The 19,953-nt window shown below is 47.1% G+C and overlaps 1 protein-coding gene and 1 long non-coding RNA gene across 2 annotated transcripts; one reads left to right on the top strand and one right to left on the bottom strand.

Annotated features, from left to right (window-relative positions):
• Positions 1–1,361: 1,361 nt before the first annotated feature.
• On the bottom strand, positions 1,362–14,492 carry LOC114057455. Its single transcript, XR_003571225.1, has 3 exons — positions 14,405–14,492; positions 10,649–10,751; positions 1,362–1,437 (listed from the first exon to the last, which is right to left on the bottom strand). It is a non-coding gene; the product is annotated as an uncharacterized LOC114057455 (long non-coding RNA).
• Positions 14,493–18,932: 4,440 nt separating this feature from the next.
• TSSK6 (testis specific serine kinase 6) lies at positions 18,933–19,953 on the top strand. Its single transcript, XM_027883762.1, has one exon. The coding sequence runs from the start codon at positions 19,046–19,048 to the stop codon at positions 19,877–19,879; it is 834 nt and encodes a 277-aa protein (XP_027739563.1). The 5' UTR covers positions 18,933–19,045; the 3' UTR covers positions 19,880–19,953.

Here is a 19,953-nt window from a genome sequence, read left to right as displayed (position 1 = left end):
ATGTCCAACAGCAAACACAGTAGCCATTTCCAGAACAGCTGTACCACTGATGTAAATACAGCAAGAGAAGTACACCCAGCAGAGGTAAATAATGCTCATCAGATAGCTACAAGGAAAGCATTAAACTAGGGCTAAACACACTGAACACGTCTTCATCTGTCATGGGGAGCAGACAACAAAGTGACCCGAACAAAGCAGAAGCTGCAGGATGGAATAAAGATCTCACTGCCACCAAAACCTGAGGCAAGATCATGGGGTCTTAATCTGCCTTCTTTTAGTTTAAAGCCATTACCTCTTGTGCTATCACAACAGGCCCTGCTAAAATGTCTGTTCCCAGCCTTCTTTACAGTACTGGAAGCCTTCTTTATGTATTGGAAGGCCACAATGAGGTCTCCACAGTGGCTATTTCTAACTTTCAAGCTTTCCTGGGAAATGCTGTTCTCCAGCATTCCTTCCAAATGATAGCAAAGCTGAATCAGAGAGGACTTACAGCAGTGACTACTAGCTTCCTAACAATACCGCCATTCCTTTTAAAGGCCAGAACAATTAGCACCTAAATCTGTATTCACCTGTATGCTAAATGCTATGCTTGTGAGAGCTGTGCGCTTGTCAGCTCCCATTTCACACTGCCGATCTAAAAAGATGAAATCAGTCTCACTACATGGTCAAATTCACATATCATTCTCAATCAGTTTAACTTCACGTGGTTTTGCCAGAGAACAGCCTGTGCATCTTGACTGACAATAGGGCCAGAATGGAAAGAGGCTGATTTAGAGCAACCCTTGTCTGTCTTACACATCACACTGTTTTCAGAGAATCATATCACAGTTTGGATTGAAAGGGACCTTAAAGATCATCTTGTTCCAACCCCCCTGCCATGGGCAGGTACACCTTCCATGAGACCAGGTAGCTCAAAGCCCCATCAACCTGGCCTTGAACACTTCCAGGGATGGGGCATCCACAGCTTCTCTTGGCAGCCTGTGCCAGTGTCTGACCACCTTCACAGTAAAGCATTTCTTCCTAATATCTAACGTAAGCCTGCTCCCTTTTTTCTACAGAGGTTGTGCTTTTGCATTAAATATTGTCTTCCTTTTAATGCTACTCAGCTGGATTTAGCTCTGTATAAAATGGTTACTGCCTTAAAAATAATTGTGTAAAAAAGAGCAGTAGCCAATGCTTAGGAGTGATATGTCATCATCCTCTTTTCTCCTCAGTGAGACACGAATTAAAAGCCAACTCAGGCACAGGTAAAAGGCTAGCACCAGTTCCCTAGCAGGGAGAGGAGGGAATGTTCACCTGGAACTAAGTGTAGAATAGGGGCAGTTGTGGGGATGGAACAGAGCACAGCTTACATATCCTCACCCTATCTGCCACATTTTGCCCACAGCAGCTCAACAGCATCATCCCCTGACCTGCTTCTGTTCTGGGTGCTGACACCTGAGGAGACAGTGATGATAAGCTCCTACCGCTACTGCTGAAACCACTTAGCTCTGACTCGGGTGAGATGCGTCACAGGACCTCATTTGCCAGCTCCCCACAGAGATCTAGGACAGAATGAGGGGCAGGCAGGTGTATCTGGAGCCAGTACTGCCCTTCCTGCAGCCCCCACTCTGCTCTGAGCCCCTTTGCTCTTCTGGGAATAGACTCAGCCTCCAGCCCTGAGCTCTGTCTTTCACATAAGACTGTCCACAGCCTTGGGAAACAAGAAACCAATTTGAAATGTTATGCTTTAGAACTTGCATGGGGTTCAGCTGGCTGAGGACAAGCTCCAGAGCCTGCTCCAAAGTCTGTGAAGCTGATGGTAAGGCAGAGACTCCCTTTGACTTCAGAGAGATGAAGTCCCAAGGGAAGAGCAAGTTGATCACAGACCCTGCCTCGCAGCACAGTCTGAGCAAGGGAGCTCTAGCACAAATCTCTTTGGTACATCAAGCTACAAGCAAGTCCCCTGATGCTGCAGATAGTACAGGGAAGGTGAACACCAGGTCTGGGTCTCCCAGGGTTTTTTGTTGTTTGGATTTTGCTGGAAGCTGCTGTTATGCAGAGACTTCTTTGCTGATCTGCTTTTGCCCAAGTGCTTGTGCTTCACAGTCACTTAATTCAGTTATCAAACAAATTCCAAACTCACACAAAATCTTGGCATTTCAGAGCATTCCCATGCTTGTCTATATCCTCCTTGCTAATATTTGCCCATTTCCTTCCCCCTGTCCCCAGACACTTCTCTGCTATCAAAGCTTTCTCATCAGATTCTTTCCTTGGGCTTTAGGCTCACAAACAAGCAGCATCCTTTCTTGTTCCCCCCACAGAATACCAGGATATAAAGGACAAACTGCAGTGCTGATACAAATATCAAATTAGCAACTACAAAAAAGGAGCAAACCCCTTTGTATAGAAGTTTTCGTGGCAAAGCCCAGGGACAAAACACCATCACATGTTTCTCACCCCACACACCTTTCCAGGCTTTGTTAACAGTGTTAGTTTTACAGTCCCTGACTGAAGAACTGGGCCCTGAGCCTGCTGACAATCAGATGTACCTTGGGAGAACAGCAAAGGAGGAGATCACACCCCATCGAGACACTGAGGCTGGACAAGGCAAGGACTTCAATCATCAAAATTCTAATAATTATGTAAATAAAGGCTCTCCTTCACTGCTGGGGTTGGCTAAGGAGGTACACAAAATGGAAAAAAAAAACACCAACAAAAAAAACTGTTCACAGAATGTTATTCATGCTAGCCTAACATCTGTTACTTTTTAAGTAGGTGTTTAAAGAAGGTTGTCAGGCCCCAGTTACCCTTTATTAAAATCCTGTAGGCCAATACGGGAATAACTACCCTTTATTGAATAGATAAATTATACATACTAACAAAAATTCATCATAAATGAGAAGTCAGGGGCTCTTCAGCTCTCACAATATCTTTCAGCACACTGTGTAATACACAGCATGTGTGGTTTCCATTATAGAAAAAATGGTTTGTTGACTGTGACAGGCTATAATTAGACTCTAATACAAAGCAGGGCCAGTGTAACACACTGTTCATGCAGTGTGCATCACAATGGGATCTTAGTCTTGTTGCCTGTTCCTTGTGCCTGCTGTAATGACCATCAATAACAACAGGAGCAGGTAAAAGCTCTGTTCTTTGCATGTAGTTGGCCCACGGGTTCCACAAAAAGAAAGTGACGTTGCACTGATCACACCAAATACGAACGGAGCTAAAAATGAGCTTCTCTCTGACACTGCGTTTGGTCATGACCTCTGTCATGCAACAATTCAAAGAGAGGAGAATTTGCAAAGTGACACTGGAGAAAGCTCAACTTAGGTGTGTATTCTCTGAACTGGAGGGAGCTGTTTGTGTGCTGGGGTGCAAGAGCCTGCAGAGCCAACACGGGACATGCTGAAAGGGACCTGCATGTGGAAGGAAGCACGAGCTCATGAGGTGTTGTCTGAGCTATTCTGGTATCTTCTGAAGAGCTGGCAAGGAAAGGACTCTCAGGGGCCTGTCACCGCATCTGTGCTAGCAAATAGTCCTTGGTGACAGAGCCACGTGTCAGCAGCGTGAAAGCCCTGGGAGGCCATTTCCCATCTCTGGCTCGCTTAGCTTTCCTCTGCAAGCAGCTCCCATTCAGATGCTGTGATAAAGCAGGTTTCTCATTTGCATTTTCCAAAACAGGCTGATGGTTTGTTTGCTTTTATATCCTATGACCTTGGGTGGAGAAAAACCTCAAGCTACTTCCGCAATCTGACATGAATTGGAAGTGGAAAGAGGGACATTTTTGCAGCTTTCAACCCATGCACATCAGTGGCAGCTGCCCAGTGTCTCCCAGGTTTCAGGTCCAGGAACTCACCCTTTCAAGCAAGCCAGTTTGATATTACAAACCCCACAGCAGAGGTAGGAAATAGAACATTTCATGTGTCTAATTACTGTTCCTCTGCTGCCCCAACAATTAGGAGTGATACCAAATGATCTGTGGGCTGTCACCCTCATGCCCTGACTGTGTGCTCTGAAGAGTTGATTTCACTATCAGGGGGACACATGGCACATGGGAAAACAAAGACCCCTATTTTTTCCAAGGCAGTGACTGCTTGTGAAAGCCCAATGCAGCAGCTTGTTACAGCCTGTGTCAGTGAAAATGCTGCCAGACATTCGAAAGAGACAAGCAGAGAGCTGAAAGATCTGCAGAAAATAAAGCCAATCACCAGGGCTAGGATTTTTCCAAGGGAAATTAAGTGGGACAACCTTACTGAAGAGTAGACCTAAAATACTGTGAATATTGCTGTCTTGCTGTGACCATATTAACTTTAACGTGACTTAGAATAGACCTGACAACCCCATATGCGATCCAGAATACAATGCAAGGCTCTTTTATTCACTTCCATTAAGAAGATTTTCTGCCTTGCACAGCCTAACTGCAGGCAAGGTACAGTGTTAATGAGAGGGGGTCTGAGTGAAGGGCTGAGGCTCCCAAGCACAGACGTCAGGCATGAACAAGCAGAGCTGAGTGTCACGGACACAGTGCCTTGTAGGAGGATGTACCAGATGTATTTTTCTATTGAAAAACCTACCCTCTTTGTTCAAGGAAATCTTAAGTGGTTTCATTTCTCTGCTGCAAACAATTCACTTCCTCCTCCTTCTAGCAGAAGGGAGATGAGGGGATTTTAGGCAGAGCATTAACCCCAGAGAGAGGCCACCTCTGAAACACACCTGCGTATACCAGTCACTCCTGGCTGCCTCAGAAACGCTGGTTTGCTGCCTGACCTATTTCTGGCTTCAGCAAAGGAGAAGAAAAACAACACACCATTGATTTTGCAAGTAGTTGTTCTGCAGAATGAACCAGTCCAAACCCCATGTTTATTTTGCTTCCTGGGGATCTGTCAGAGAGGTCATTGGAGAAGTGAGAGATTTAGAACAGGAGATAAAGACAACTTGTTTTCAGTTCAGGAGGTTTATGCTTCCTAAAGCTACCTACCTGCCCCAGATTCTCCCTTCCTACAAGAGTTTGGCAGAAAAATAAATCTTATAAAGGCCAAAATTGGTGAATTACAAAGTGGCTCTGATTGCCCAAAGGAAGGGTGTAGAGCAAGCTCCTAAAGACCGATGATAAATGATAACCCTCCTCATAGGCTCCCAGCATGAAGCACGGCCAAAACCAACCTCCTTTTTCAACAGTATCTTCCCCCTGCCCTCGCTGGTGCCCCAGCCCAGCCAGCTTTCCTTTGTGCTGCCATGCAGGGATGAGTCCTCCCTTTGCCCATCCTGCAGCAGCTAGGATGATGTTCCCCTAGACAACTGGAAAGCTGCTCTTTGCTAATTATTTACAGAAAAGCTGCCCCTGGAGGGGCAACCAAAAGGAAATCTCCTGTAACAGCAATATTTTTGCCCAGCTGGAGACCCCGTGCAGGGAGAAATGCTGCGTGGGAGGCAGGTAGGTCCACCTGACCTCTGCAGAGCCCCTCTGCAAACCTCCATCCACACTGGATATAGGTCTGTCTCCAGGGAGGGCTTGGGCAGGCAGTGAGAAACAGACATAATTTCTGGCAGGTTTCAATCAAAGGCTCTAATTTTTAACACTTGGGCTTGTGTCGGGTAGAGGCAGTAAAGCAAAGGCTGTCTAAGATGCAGCTTCCCAGGCAGGTGCAGAGCTGCAGGGGACTGGTTTTACATCAGGTGTCACTCGTTAGGGTCTCCTGCATTAGCTGAGAATTACAGCACTGGTGACAGTCACCTTAGAAAGAAAACAGGTGACATCTGCCCACGCAGAGCAGAGTGAAACAGGAAGCTGGAGGCAACACCATGACAACAACCAGCAGCTATTTTTTTTTTTCTTTTTCAGCACAACATGCATGCAAGAATAGCCAGGCTGGGTAAGAGATCTTTCCAGTGCCCTTCCTTGTCCCTGACAGTAGCCACCTTGTAGAATCACAGAATATCCTGAGTTGAAAGGGACTCACAAGGATCATCAAGTCCAACTCCTGGCTCTGCACGGAACAACCCCAGAAATCACATCACGTATCTCAGAGACTGGGAAAACACGTAGCAGAGTTTCCCCAGAATATTTTATCTGAGGAACTGAAAGGTCCCTCCAAGCCTTGCAGCAGAGGGTTGGAAACACCAGTGTGCCCACACAAGTTCTGTGCTAGGAAGCAAGGAAGTAAAATGCCCTTTGAGGTTGATCCAAGAAGAAAAGCAGAGGTTCACAGCTACAAGGAGGCCTTGTGAAATGGCCCTGTGATAAGAGTTCCTCCAGGAGGTGTGCAGGAGAGACAGGAACGAGGCCAATGATAATTGCTGCCCACCCAGCATCTTGCCCAGCAAGTCTCCCAGCTACAGCAGATGATGATGTGTCTCAGGGGGCAGGCACAGGAGAGGGAGCTGCAGGACACGCTGCTCCTGTTCCCGTGTCTGCCTCAGCAACATCAGCCCAGACACCATCATCTAGCCACGGTTAACACAAGGAAGCTGGAACGGAGCAGGAAAAGGTTGATCAATTTGTGATGAAAGAGACTGCACTCTTGCCTGGCTTCTGCAATTATGCACCCAGAAGCATTAAGCATAATTAGACAGAGACACCTATTTTTGGAGTTAGGAGGATACAGCAAGAGTGCCTAAAGATCAGATCCTTCTAAAAGAGAGTGGGGAGAGGGGCTAGAGAGCAAATGCACTGCCTGGAAACCACCAGGAGCCTCCTGGCCGAGGACAGCCAGGAAGACATTTTCCACCTGGGGGTCACGACAGCACTGGGAGAATCCACAAGTTTTGGCAGCAGAATAACTGAAGATTTCGTAATTCAGGGCCTTTTCCCATTCCTGAGGGCAAACTGCCTGATTGGCATCTTGCAGTTAAGCCTGAGCTATCAGATATGTTTGGTATTCTGAGAGATGAGGAGGAACTTCAGAGGGGCCGGAGAAACAGCAGTTTCTCCCTTGCCAGAGGCTGTGTCTGCCAGTAAGGAGACAAAAGAACATCCAAGCTGAAAACAAGGCAGCTAGGTGGGAAATTCCCCTCCTTATAAGCATAAAGAGCATTTTCCTACTAGGAAAAGTCAGGAAAAGAGATACAACTAGTCCTCATCTCCTAAACAGATGTTTTTTTCCTCAGTAATTCAGATCTAGAAACTCCCCTTCAAATATTCCCCCTCAGAAACTGGAGCTGTAAAATCTACAAAGGGATGATGCTTTCACCTGGGAGTGTAAGAAACCCAGGAAAAGGGACACTAGGAGGGAAGAGAGCCATTATCATGTGCATCAACATTTTGAAAAGCTGCTTGCACATAATCCCAGTCTGACCACACCTTTCGGGGAGGCCTTAGTTACAGGTGGTGACTGTTTCCTCACTAGCCCACAGAGTCTTTCTCAGCTGATGCCAGAGCAACTTCTCAGATGTATTACACAGTGAAGTAATCTGTCTATAGCAGTGGTCTAATTTCATCAGTGCTGCTGTGCAATATCCATGAGAAGCCACTTGAGGAACTGGTAAGTGACCAAGATCTGAAGACTCTCTGGATGGCTACTGCCACATTTTATTTTTGTGACCAACCAGCCTGTCACGGCACAGTCATGACCCGTGTCCCAGAAGTACGAGCCATGCCCAGATGTGCACAGGGTAACAATTCACTTCTCACTTACCCGGGTGAAATGAAACACAAGGGTGCCCGGGGACCCTTCATGCCGTGGGTGTAATTCACACCACACACTACCCCTTCCAAATCCCAGGCAGTTCTCACCCCACCCTGGGTCCTTGTGCCTGCCTCAAACCTCATCAGTCAACAGGGTTCTTACACAGTGACTTAAGAGCCGACCAGTTTCTCAAGCTGTGCCAGGATTGCTGTTGCAGCTCCCACGTAGGGCAGAAGGGCCCTAGAGACTCTTTCATGTCTGCATCCTACAGCAAAAACCTATCTGTGAGGTGATGAGATGAGAAAGTTGTTATCAGTCACTTCCGTGACTGCAGATATTGCCTGCCCAGCACTGTGGTTGCTTTTCCTCTGGAGCTCACAAAGGCTCTAAGGCTATTTTTTTCCTTGGGATTGAAAATAAATCACTCCAATCAGTTGCTTTTCTTGAGGTTCTATGAAACAAACTACAGTGGAAATGTTATCGCTGGTAACAGATTTAGCCTGCAGGACCATATGTTCATTTAAATTTTAACACTTAAAAATAATTTCCAGTGGCACCATGTAAATACAAGGTATGGCCAGCACAAGCAGGTACAAATTGAGTGAAGTTATACTACTTGAAGTCATTTATTTCTGCCCCTGACAGCTACTGATGAAACCCTTCCTCAGTTCTTCTCCATGCCCCCTGTGCATTCAGGACACTGGAGTGACTTGGAGAAGTAAGAACATGCAAGGAGACAATACCACCTTAATGATCACACTGATGCCTCTCTGTCACACCTACCTGCCACACAAGTATCTGAGAGGAATAAAACATTTACTGTCTTTACAAACCGATTGTGCCTGATTTCCGTGACTGCCAGAATTCTGGCATTGCCTAAGAGCCCAGAGATGCCATCACTGCACTCCTGCTCATCTTGCTACCTTTGCAGCCTGCTGATACAGGCTTGATGGGACAGCAAAAGGGGATTTGAATCCACTTCTTTCTCAAAAAAAAAAAAAAAATCTGAAAGATGTATAAATAAACCAACTGTGAGGGAAGAAAACAGTTGCACAAGAGAGGTTTTTCTCTGCTTAAAATTCAAAGCCTGCTCCTGCATGCCAGAGGCAGAGACACTGTGAGCAGCAGCAACCTCCCTGCTTTGCTCTCTGAGAGCCCTGACAGCAGCTGCAGGAGGAGATCCTGCCACGCTCACCCTGGAACCACTGCCTGCAGGGCATGGCTGGACTCTGCTCCTCGTGGGCTCTCAGGCTGTACAGAACTGAGCAGATTTAAGCCATGTCCCTGGCAGAAGCTATCATTCCTCCATGTGCCAAGACTGTGCCCTGCGAGACTATCACAGCCTCTCAAATAATAGGTTTTTCCTCCTCTTCCCTTGTCCACAAAAAGGATACTTTCCTAAAATACAGATACTTTCCTAAAATACTCAGCCTGGCACAAACCAGCTCAGGCCACGCAGTTAAATCTTGCTGAATTTAAAACAATCTGAGAGCAGGATCCAGTAAGTAGCAATCAAACAACCCTTAAAATAGGGCCACTGAACAGCAAAATGAAATCAGGTGATGCCTTTATAGAGTCTGAGGCCAAGCAAGAACCAAGGAAACCAAGCCAGCGAAGAAGAGATTCTGTGTCCTACCTTGTCAGAGCTTAGAAGGAAAGCAGGGAGCTGGGGAGACCAAGAGTTGTCTTTGCAAGGAAAAAGGCTTCACCACACAAAGCGAGGTGTGCTCAGAAATACAAGGTTTTCTCCCTGCTCCTGGCTAACAAAGGGCTACTGATCAAGGAAAGCAAAAGATCTATCCTAGCATTTCCCAACTGCACCTAGTGGGATAAGTATTCCTCACACCATGATTTTTTTGCCCATGCTCCATATTTCCAACTGAGTGTGCTGTCTGGTATAGCTGGATGATGTCCAAGGGCTGCCCTGTAAAAGTGTTATCTTTAGGGGCATAATGACATGAGAAGAGGGAAGGGGAGAAGCAGCAACACAAAAGACTGACTGGCATGGCCCAGAACAAGTTTTCAGGTGTGGCATTTAGGAAAATTCTATTTCTGATGTGAAGTAAACTAGATCTAGAAATAGAAAAAAAGGTAGGGAAGCCCTCAGCATCAATCTGAGTCTGGCTTTTCAATGAAACCACCTTTTAGGGTCATGGACTCATCTGCCAGTTGGCAAATCTATTTCAACTGAATCCTCACCACAGGAAGGCTTCTAGCTAAATTTGTGCAAAAAACAAACAAACAAACAAAAAACAAACAAAGAAACGACCCCGCCCCCCCCCAAAAAAAACCAAAACAAAACACCAAACAAAAACAAACCAACCCAACCCCTAAACCCACACATGCAGCCTTGTATGTGTACATGGAGGAAAAAACTGTCACAAATGCAAAGGCTTGTCATTTCCTATTTTCCGTAAAACAGAGATTCTTTCATAACCCCACAAACATAAAGAATCAGGGAAAGGATAGGTCTGTATCACAAAAAAGACCCACAAAATCATCAGGTCCAACCTTTGACCAAAAACCACCATGCCCACTAAAGCATATTTTGAGGTGCCACATCTACTCAGTTTTTGAACACTTCCAGGGATGGTGACTCCACCACTTCCCTGGGGAACCTGTTCCAATGCTCAACAGCTCTTCGAGTGAAGAAATTTTTCCTAATTTCCAAATTGAACCTCCCCTGGTGCAACTTGAGACTATTTCCCCTTGTCCTGTCACTAGATGCCTGAGGGTAAAGGCCGATTTGTGTGAGTCAGAGTGACTCCAGTACAGCCAAAGTATTTGGTTTTAAGTACCCTACATTCAAAGCATTAATGGCAACAGTAAATCATCAAGAGCCTATTAGCTGTGATATAGCTACGGTCCCATAAAATCATCCCAAACACTTACTGGAAGTTGTGCTTTTGTTTACATTTTATTCCTTTTTAACATTTAACAGAAGATGTTGCTGCAAAAGCTAGAGGGGAAGAGAGACTGACCACAGTCCCCTCCTCTCCAGGCTGTTCCAGCAGTCAGCAGGGAATTGCTACACTTACCCACATCCCTATTTAACGCTTCAGTCATTCTTCACACTCCTGTGCAGGAGATGCCAGGGCTTACAGACAGGTCTAGCAGCAGGTGCACCAGGACTCGAGCACACTGTGAAGGAATACAAACACTAGCTAATTAAATCTACTGTTAAAACAATTTGTTTCTTGCTGGGGCCAAGTTCATCTGACAGCGTTGAAACAAGACAGGTTTCATTTCTGAGAGCAGACTGCCATCTTCACTCAGGAGCTCCTCACCCCAGTCATTTTAGATTTAAAGTGCAGATCAGCAGCAGAGAAATAACAGAAAAATAAAAACCCAAGGGCAAAACTCTGAACTCTTCTTAAAGAGGAGTAGAGTTCAGTGGGAATTTCCACAATTTAGCCAGGCAGCACAAGGAACAAACAACAGTGACGAGCAGCGAGATCCACAGCACACAGATCATAAAGGTCTATTTCCAAGGAACACCTGCCCCCAAGAGGGCACTGTGATATTATATATACTGCATGGCTTGGGAACATCCACTGTCCAAGCAGTGGGGTGAAGGCACATCGTCCGTCCCTCCCTTCCAGTCCAGCTCCCCGCTCTGCAGCCACTGCCAGCACGGCCAGGGGAACACCTGGCTTCTGCCTTCAATGGATTCTTTTTCCTCTTAGGGAAACCAGCAAAAACTCCACTTGCTGGAAAGCAGAGCAGCAAATGTAAAGCAGGAGCTGCTGCTACTGGTGTGAGCAGGTCCATGCTTGCTGCCCACCCAAACCACCCGTCCCTTCACAGCTGCGTGTGATAAGCCTCAGTTTGCCTTGGCGGTTTATCCTCCCAGGGTCATGGCTGGTTTCTTGCTTGATTTCTCAGCAGTTTCGGCTTCAAATACCATAAAAGCCTGTGCAGGGAGATGCAGAATGGAGTAAACAGATGGAATCTGTTCCACACACAGACCTTCAGACCCTGTCAGCTGCCTCCAGCCTTGTTCCCAAAGTGCCTGCCTGCCTCCCTTCCTCTTTGATATGCACACACCAGTTATCTAGTCCAAGATTACCTCCATCTGCCACTTAAAATATACCTTTAGAATTTGTCCTTACTGCCTTCCAAGCCTCAGTCTGAACTTTCTCATCAGACTTGACAGCTCTGAAAGCTCTTAGGTTTGCACATCTAACCTCTAACCCCAGTCCTCCCAGTCTCTTGGTACAAGACTGGCTCATCCAGGGCTAACCAGACCTGTGGGAGAAGCCACCGCAGGGATTGGTTGAGCACCTTCAGAAAAGGTTTTAGAAGATGACTCCACAGCCCCTCAGTGAAATCAGCCTCTGATAACATCCATACCATTCAAAAGCATTTAAACACGTGCTTCGCAGATATAACACTTTGCCATCAACTTTCCAACCCTGTGTACCGTAGGCCGTCATATCCTAATTACAGGCCAAATTCTGTAGCCCTTCACTGGCCACAAATTAATTACAACAAGTGCCAGACAGCTAAATTTCTTCCCAAATACAGAATGCTCTCCCCAGGAAAAAATTAAAGTATTGTTCATTTGGGATAGTTAACCACAAAAGGCTTACCTACTTTTCTAAATTGTATTTGGATTTAACAGACGTTACTCGACGTGGTAAGAAAAGCTCACTTCCCAACTTTTCTCTCTACCCTCATCGCCACCCATTTCCAATTCCAAGAGGCTCTTGACAGCTTTGCATTGCATAAATCCTCACCTGAAGCCCTCTCCCTCCTGTACAACAGGAGCTGGTGTTCCATGATGGAACACCAGCTAGCTCTGCCTGGGGACAGACAGCAGGCACACAAACACAGATAAGCAAGTCATCAGCAGTGGCAGGCATGTAATCTTTTACTATAGGAATTGATTTGTGGATGCTGAAGCAACAAGGAGAGCAAAGAGATATTCCCTGCTTTCAGGAGATGTGCAGCATTGAGCCTCAGTTCCTACCCACATTCTATTTACCGGCTGTCCAGTGCCAAGAAGGATCCCAGCAGGCTCCCTGGGCTTTCTCCCCAGCCTTGAGGAGGGGCAGGAAGAGCAAGCTTAGTGCCTCTCTCGACCCAGCAGCCTGTCAGAGCTGCTCAGCCCTTCCCTTTGGCTTGGGAGGATGTTTGGAGCATCTCCCTGGTAAGCACTCAGGAATCAGCCACTTGAAGGCCAAGCCAAGTGTCTGCAGCATGGGCCAAGAGAGAAATAACTTCCCAGCTTTCGGAAGGGAGGTGGTGGGAAGGAGCCATCTGAACAAAGACACAGGGAGATCAACACATCCAGCCAGGAAAGGGTGTGGTGAGCTCTGAGACCAAGTCCTCCTCTGTGCTTCCCTCTCTCCCCAGCCATGCCTACTCCTCTCAGCAGGCATTCCAGCACCAAAAAGTAAAGCTTGCTTCCCTACACAGCTGGTTTTCCTTAGCTCTGACAAGCCAGGCATGACTTTCCACTTACCACAAGGATGGAGACATGCAATCTGTTTGCTTCCTCTTTCCATAAGAACTTTGGTGCAAAGCTTCTCAAAGACAAACTTGCCAGAAGAGCCTTCCTACTCCTCCAGAAACACACTTACCGATGCCCCTTTTGTGTCCCACTCCACTCTAGTTTATTGCCTTCAGGTTTGCGATTCCTGCCAGGTGCAGCCTGACGATGCCAGCTGCAAAATCCTGTTTGCAGACCAGCTCATTAGCACTTCCATCTTTCATCTCATTTGGCACCTACGAGGCACTCACAAGCTGCTCCAAGAGTTGGTGGTATGGCCTATTGCCACACATCTATTCCCTCTGATGGCTTACAAACACAGTTTATGTCCCTCACGCCGTTTAAATTCTTGTTTACATGAAGAGATGTTTCTGGCACATGAGGCATGCCAGCCTCAGGTTTCTCTTTGGTCTCTGAGCAATCTTGGTTAATCAAGTGAATATCCACAGGGTTTGCTGCTTCGTGGTGTTCCTCTCATCCTGCTGAACTTGTAGGAGACTTTGTACTCGTCCCACAACCAGCTTCACTAGTTTACTCTGTTTGAAAAGAGGGTAAGGGCAAAATCTGACAGCAAGCAGCTGTGGGGATCACAGCTGCTTCTGAACACTGGGAATGTGAGGTCCCAAATCTCCTTATCTGCCTAAGGGATAAAAACCTTAACATAGCCCAAGTATTTTAAACAGACACCAATCCTTGGAACATGAGAGAAAAAAAAGAAAAAGCAAAAGCAACACCTTACCAAGCATAGCGTTCTGACTACCTGAAGCTTTGGTTTTCTCCCTTGCCTTGCTGCTGTTGCTGCCAGTCAGAAGCCACAAATTTAGGCTGCCGTTGCACACACGCACAACTTTTGTCAAATGTTCAGAGACAAAGCTTTCCAGTTGGGTTTGTACCTTTGACTTACCAGGTCTGTTCAACATCAGTGTCTAAAAGAACAGCACAGACAGCTTGGTATCACAGGAAAGGATCTAGGGCAGTGACAGCAATACAGCTCCTGAGGTGGCATGGATTCAGTGGCTTTTCATGGGATCTGCCCCGTTTTTCCAGCTGCTCAGATATCACACAGGCCAGCAATCAATTACCTTTAAATAGCTCAGTGAATAGTTCTTGGCAAGAAAGGGGCAAATAACATCTCTAGAAAAATCAGAGTTCTTGCCAAGTGTCATTTTCTTTACTGGCTATGCCCTAGCTGATGAGTGGCTGTACCTGTTAAAAGTGAGCCTCACCTTGGCTTGTTCCCTTTGGTACTGATACCTAGAGAGTGTAGTGTAGCTCCATGGGATTACAGAGTAATTCTCACCTGCAGAATTTCCACCAGCCTTGTGCACCTGCAGCATCCAGATGGATGGCAAATAGTGCTGTGAGCAGTACACTTCTTTTCAGGCCAGCGTTCTCTGTGAAAGGAAAACAGTCTTATTTTTTAAAAGTATTAGAATCAGCTACAGGATAAAACATAGAAACTTCTGTTTAAGGTTTTCTTTACCCATTGCTGGCCAGAAGATCTTGGTAACTTCAGCATCTGCTGGGAAAAACCGTGGTTGCCCTTTGTGCTACCCATAATGATTTAGTCAAGCAAAAATGTTAACATTATTTTTACTTCTTGTGCATCAGTTTTCCCATTCCCACATTCACAGAATGCTAAGCAATAAGGTCTGGCCATGGACTGGCCACAAAGTGGGTACTTAGGAATTCATTGACCAGTCTTGAACATTACAATCCTTGGGCAAAATATTTCTGCTTGTATGGAAACAGAGGTATTTAAAGAAATCTCAAGGGCTCTGTGCAAGTGCAGAGGTTGTTCTACACATTGTAACTTACAGCCTCATGGCATAAGGTATAAAAATATGTTTGGTTTTGTCTTCTAGGACATCTGCATTCACTGGAGTTATATTTTGGTACACTCGTGCCAGCAGGATCTATATTACGCTCAACAGTGTCTGCTCACATGTGAAATCCCTGCCCCAGAGGTGTCAGTCTGTCATCAGATCAGTGGCAGGCATCTGAGACCATGGGGCTGCTCTGCCCTTCTGCCCCCCCTGCCAGTGGGACTCACACAACCCTGCTCCGAGGGATTGGCCACAGGATGGGGGATCTCAGGGGTGATGGGTTCACAGGGGAGAGGGAGAAGTTCCCAAAGCATCTAATGGCTCTCTTGTTTGCTCCCCTGTTGGCCATACTGCATTTCATCTGGTGTCTCAGTAATTACACTGAGGTTGCGCTGCCTTTTGAGGCTCAGCAAGAGGGCAGTACCCCCAAAAGGGACTGCACAGGTATGTTTTTAGTGAAAAAAATCTATAGGATGATGCAGAAAGAAAAAAGATCTGTCCTCTGTTACATCTCATGGCTTGTGTGTTCCTCTCTAGTTGAAGGTAGCTGTACTCTGTGCAGAAAGCTAAAGACCTTCAGCTGCTTCTCAGCAAGGCTGAGTTACCTGGAGGGAAACCCTTATGGTGTAATTGTGTCATACCTGGGGCCCAGAGAAGGTTAACTCAGAGCTCCTCCTGGTTCTGATGGGAGATGCCCAGCACAGCTTGGTGTCTGGGGATCAGTCCCCTCCTGGGTAATGCAGGACTCACCCAAATGAACTTACTCAGAGGCTTATGCTGAGTTTGGAGTAGGTGAGTTGCTTTTGGGGCACCAGGTAGCTCTCTGGGCACAGCAGCCTGGATGGTCCTTCAGGAGCTACACCCTTTGGCAGAGGGACTAACTGCATGCCAGACTGATGCACAACCATGCCACCAGAGTCAGAAACGTCCCTTAATGAAAACCCTGACAGTGAGCTCCAATAATTTATCCCTCTGCAGACCAGCTCCTCCTGCTCACATACCATGTTTACCAGTAATTGCTGCCTGGCTTCTAATTACTCTCATTAACAAGAGCAATGGAATAAGTAAGTTCTACAAGCACAGCTCTGATGCAAAAAATGCACCAGAAAGAGCAGAAGCTCAGCATCCCTTTATATATGTTGGTACTGAGTACACTACTAAAGTATACTGGTGTGACCTAAATATTTACATCACAGTTAGCAGTGCTTGAGGTGCAAGGATTGAAAGCAAAAGAAATTTTTTTGGTGGATTTTTACACCAACAAATGTTGAGCCAGCAGCCAACAAGGCAAAAATCTGTTTCTCTGAGATCTAAGTACAGCACAGAAAGCTGAGCTCAGCTGTCTTTCCTCCCCCTCGGCCTGACAGTTCCCTACCAAACCAAAACCTCTCATCCATGCCTCTTGCTGTCTGTCTTTGGAGCTGTTTGCATCAGTCCCAGGCCACGCTGTCAGCTCTGGGGCAGGAGCACAGTGATGCTTGCAGACAAGACAGCTCACAGAGCTTCAGCCTGGAGCGTACAGGAGGGGGAGTGTTTGCTACAATAGCTGTTTCCTTCCTGGGGAACCAGAGCTTTCTTTCCTGTCTCCTTCAAGCCCTTCAGTCCCCAGGATGCTCCAGCTGCATCTAACTAACTGCACAAGGCTTTTTCTGGGCTCTGAGAAGGGCTTGCTGAGACTGAAACTGCCCACTTCAGCCAAGCTTGCAGAAAACTTCCCAAAAGTGACCTGCTCCCTCAAGCAGACGGAGAATTACAGAAGTACAGAGCTCCACAACATTACTCCTTACCATTGCAACCTGGTTTGCAGCTGCCACTTCAGTTTTACCGCAGCGATTTGGGCACTGCCTCTTCTGATTGTGTTACTATAGGGGCTTCAAAGGGGTTTCCCATAAGCAAAGATTTACCTGTGAGCTTTGGGAACATGCCTTTAATGTGACTGTCCATTTCTATTTTAAAAGACATACTGAGCATCATCCAAGCCCCTACAGACATCTGGAAACACATCTTTCTGCACACTGAAGCATGCAATGGCATTTTTCCAGAGGTGCTCTGATAGTGACGAAGGGACACCTGGTCTAAGCATTTTCCCTTGTAAAAATGCCCAACATTGGTTTAGTTATGTTTAGCCACCTCAAAATTTCTGGCTCCTCCCAAAAGTCCAGCTCAGGCCTCTGCTGAAGTTACTGTGGTTATGACTCACAGGCTAAATGTGTCAGGAAATCATGCATATCCAGCTTTCTGGATCTGGCCTACTGATTGCTAGGTGGGATGGTTCTGTGTTTAAGTAACCACAGCTTCTGAATGGGAACTTCTGGGAATGTCTCCTTTCTGATCTGCTTTGGAAACAAGGAATCTGGGGGCATTTATTTGAAGGCCCAAACAGAAAAGGAACACTGGCTGGGTAAATGTCCTGCACTTCTGCATGTGTGTGAGGTTTCATCCACTCAGCCTCCACAAAGACACCAGCCCCAGGCAAGATCCTTGCTGTTAAATGGCCTGCGCTCTCTTCAGGGGAGATAAGAATGGACTGAGGGTGTTCTTCAGTGGGCAGCGTAAAGCCACAGAATAGTTTGAGTTGGAAAGGACAGTTAAAGGTCTCCAGTTCAACCCTCCTGCAATGAGCAAGGACATCTTCAACTAGATCAGGTTCCTCAGAGCCCTGTCCAGTCTGATCTGGCATGCTACCAGGCAGTGTAGCCCCTGCCCAAGAGCAAATCCTTCATCATGCAATGTACATGCTGCCTGCCTGGCCTTCTGGTGGCACGTCTGATGGTAGAGCCTGATGGTCCATGCCTGGTAAACCACACTTCCACAGCATGTTGAATACCCATACTCCCAAATGGCCTGTAGAAATAGCTTCTGAAGTGGGAAAGTGGTTTGGTTTGGACCCACGACTTCTAGGCAGGTAAAACTCGACATGGTGGTTACATTACTTGCTCTTAACATCAGAGCAAAGCACCCCACAGCATACATAGACCTGTGTTTGTGGCTTTCAGCTAATTTAATTTCCTCAAGTCACCCCAGAATACTGACTAAATGGACTTACCAGAAAGATTTTCTTCCGTCTTCAGCTGATTACTATTCTTCTTCAAAACCAGCTTGAAAAGTGAAACATATATTCAAAAATTAAAAATAGCATTTGGGTTGGTATATAGGAAGACGGGGGTTTTGTGGTCCTAGGCTTCTTTGTACAGCTGGAAAGGATATGTGAGCTCTGCAGGGAAGAAAGGATCCTCGAGTAGCTTAAGAAAAACAGCACAAACCAGAAACAACCGTTGGTGAAAAATGATGCAGCACCTGTAGGAAGGAGTCCTGAGATGCAGCGTGTGATGGGAAGGATGCTTTTCTTCGGAGTGGATGTTGTAGCCCAGCCCAGCTGCCCTCTGCTCAATTTGACAGCCACCTTATGGCAACTAAAACTGACTAAAAGCTTTTAAAATCTCCTTCTCTGTGTCTCGAAAATATAATTTTGATAAAAATAGATGGAGAGAAATTGCAAGCTCAAGAAACTGAAAAGCTCTTCCTTCTGAAAGATGCATTTAAAGTTCCCTGTCCACACCACACAAGGTCAGAAACCCTTCCTAGTAATAGCTCCATGCACTATTACAAAAAAAAAAGAAGGTAGTATTTATACCCAGCCAAGGTGGTTCGCAGTTAGTGCCAGTAGAAGTCACTCCTTTTTACCACTCTGTGTAGTTTGGATTTTAATGTAACTAATAACCTGCAGAAAACCGGTACAGGGGCCCAAATGGGTCCCTCATCCCAGAAAACTGACAACTAAACTCTCTTCATCCGCATAGCCCTATGCTGAGAACTCAAGAGAACAGGCTGAAAAACCTGAAATATCCATCCCCAGCCCAAACTCCCCACCGTGCGTGTGGGCATCTCATGAGCAGAGGGGACACACCAGACACTCATGTCATGGCACAAAGGTGTTGCCGCACAACATTCCACACCATCACAATACCTGGGAGGGGCGTGGAACCCACAGAGGCATCCGTGGAACCAGTGGTTGCCATAGGCGAAGGTTGAGAGCTGCCATGCACCAGACATCACACCTTTCAAATTCTGGAGCAAGACATGAGCTCTGATCAAGCCCATCGGGATCACAAATCATGCCAAGAAACGATGGAGGAGAAAAGCTACTTAATGAGCTGGGCTACAGGCTGGGTCAAACGATAGGGGAGGGCAGCTTCTCCAAGGTGAAAGCAGCCACCTCCAGCAAACACAAGGGCCCCTTGGCTGTCAAGGTGGTGGATCGGCAACGAGCATCCCGAGCCGTGGTGTACAAGTTCCTGCCTCGGGAGCTCTCCATCGTGCGCAAGATCCAGCACCCCAACATCGTGCACGTCTTCGAGCTCATCGAGGTCTGCAACAGGAAGCTCTACATCGTGATGGAGGCCATGGACACTACCCTGCTGCAGCTGGTGGAACACCTGGGAAAGCTGCCCTGCGTGCCCAAGGCCCGGGACATCTTCGTGCAGGTGGTGAGGGCTGTGCGCTACCTGCACGACCGCAACCTGGTGCACCGGGATCTCAAGTGCGAGAACGTGCTGCTCACCGCCGACGGCCGCCGCGCCAAGATCAGCGACTTCGGCTTTAGCAAGGAGGTCCACGGCTACCCGGACCTGAGCACCACCTTCTGCGGGACGGCGGCCTTCGCCTCCCCAGAAGTGCTGATGGGCATCCCCTACGACGCCAAGAAGTACGACATGTGGAGCTTGGGGGTGATGCTCTACATGATGGTGGTCGGCCGTGTTCCCTTCGACGATACCAACATCCACAGCATGCCTCAGCTGCAGAAGAAAGGGGTGCTGTACCCAGAGGAGCTGCCCCCACTGCCGGAGCCCTGCCAAGCCCTCATTGCCCAGCTGCTCCAGTTCATCCCGGCTTCCCGACCCGGCGCAGGGCAGGTGGCCAAGAACCGCTGGCTGAACGGAGGCATCTGAAGGAGAGAGCCCTCCATCAAGGTTCTGGAGGAGCAGTAACACTTTGGTGCAATAAATGTTGTTGTGAAAAAGCA

The sequence above is a fragment of the Empidonax traillii genome, unplaced genomic scaffold (assembly GCF_003031625.1).
Source record: "Empidonax traillii isolate 1590-97213 ecotype Southwest subspecies unplaced genomic scaffold, ASM303162v1 scaffold134:size1062425, whole genome shotgun sequence".
Lineage (NCBI taxonomy): Eukaryota > Metazoa > Chordata > Aves > Passeriformes > Tyrannidae > Empidonax > Empidonax traillii.
The sequence above is the reverse complement of the archived record's forward strand: the minus strand, read 5'-3'. Positions and strand labels throughout refer to the sequence as shown.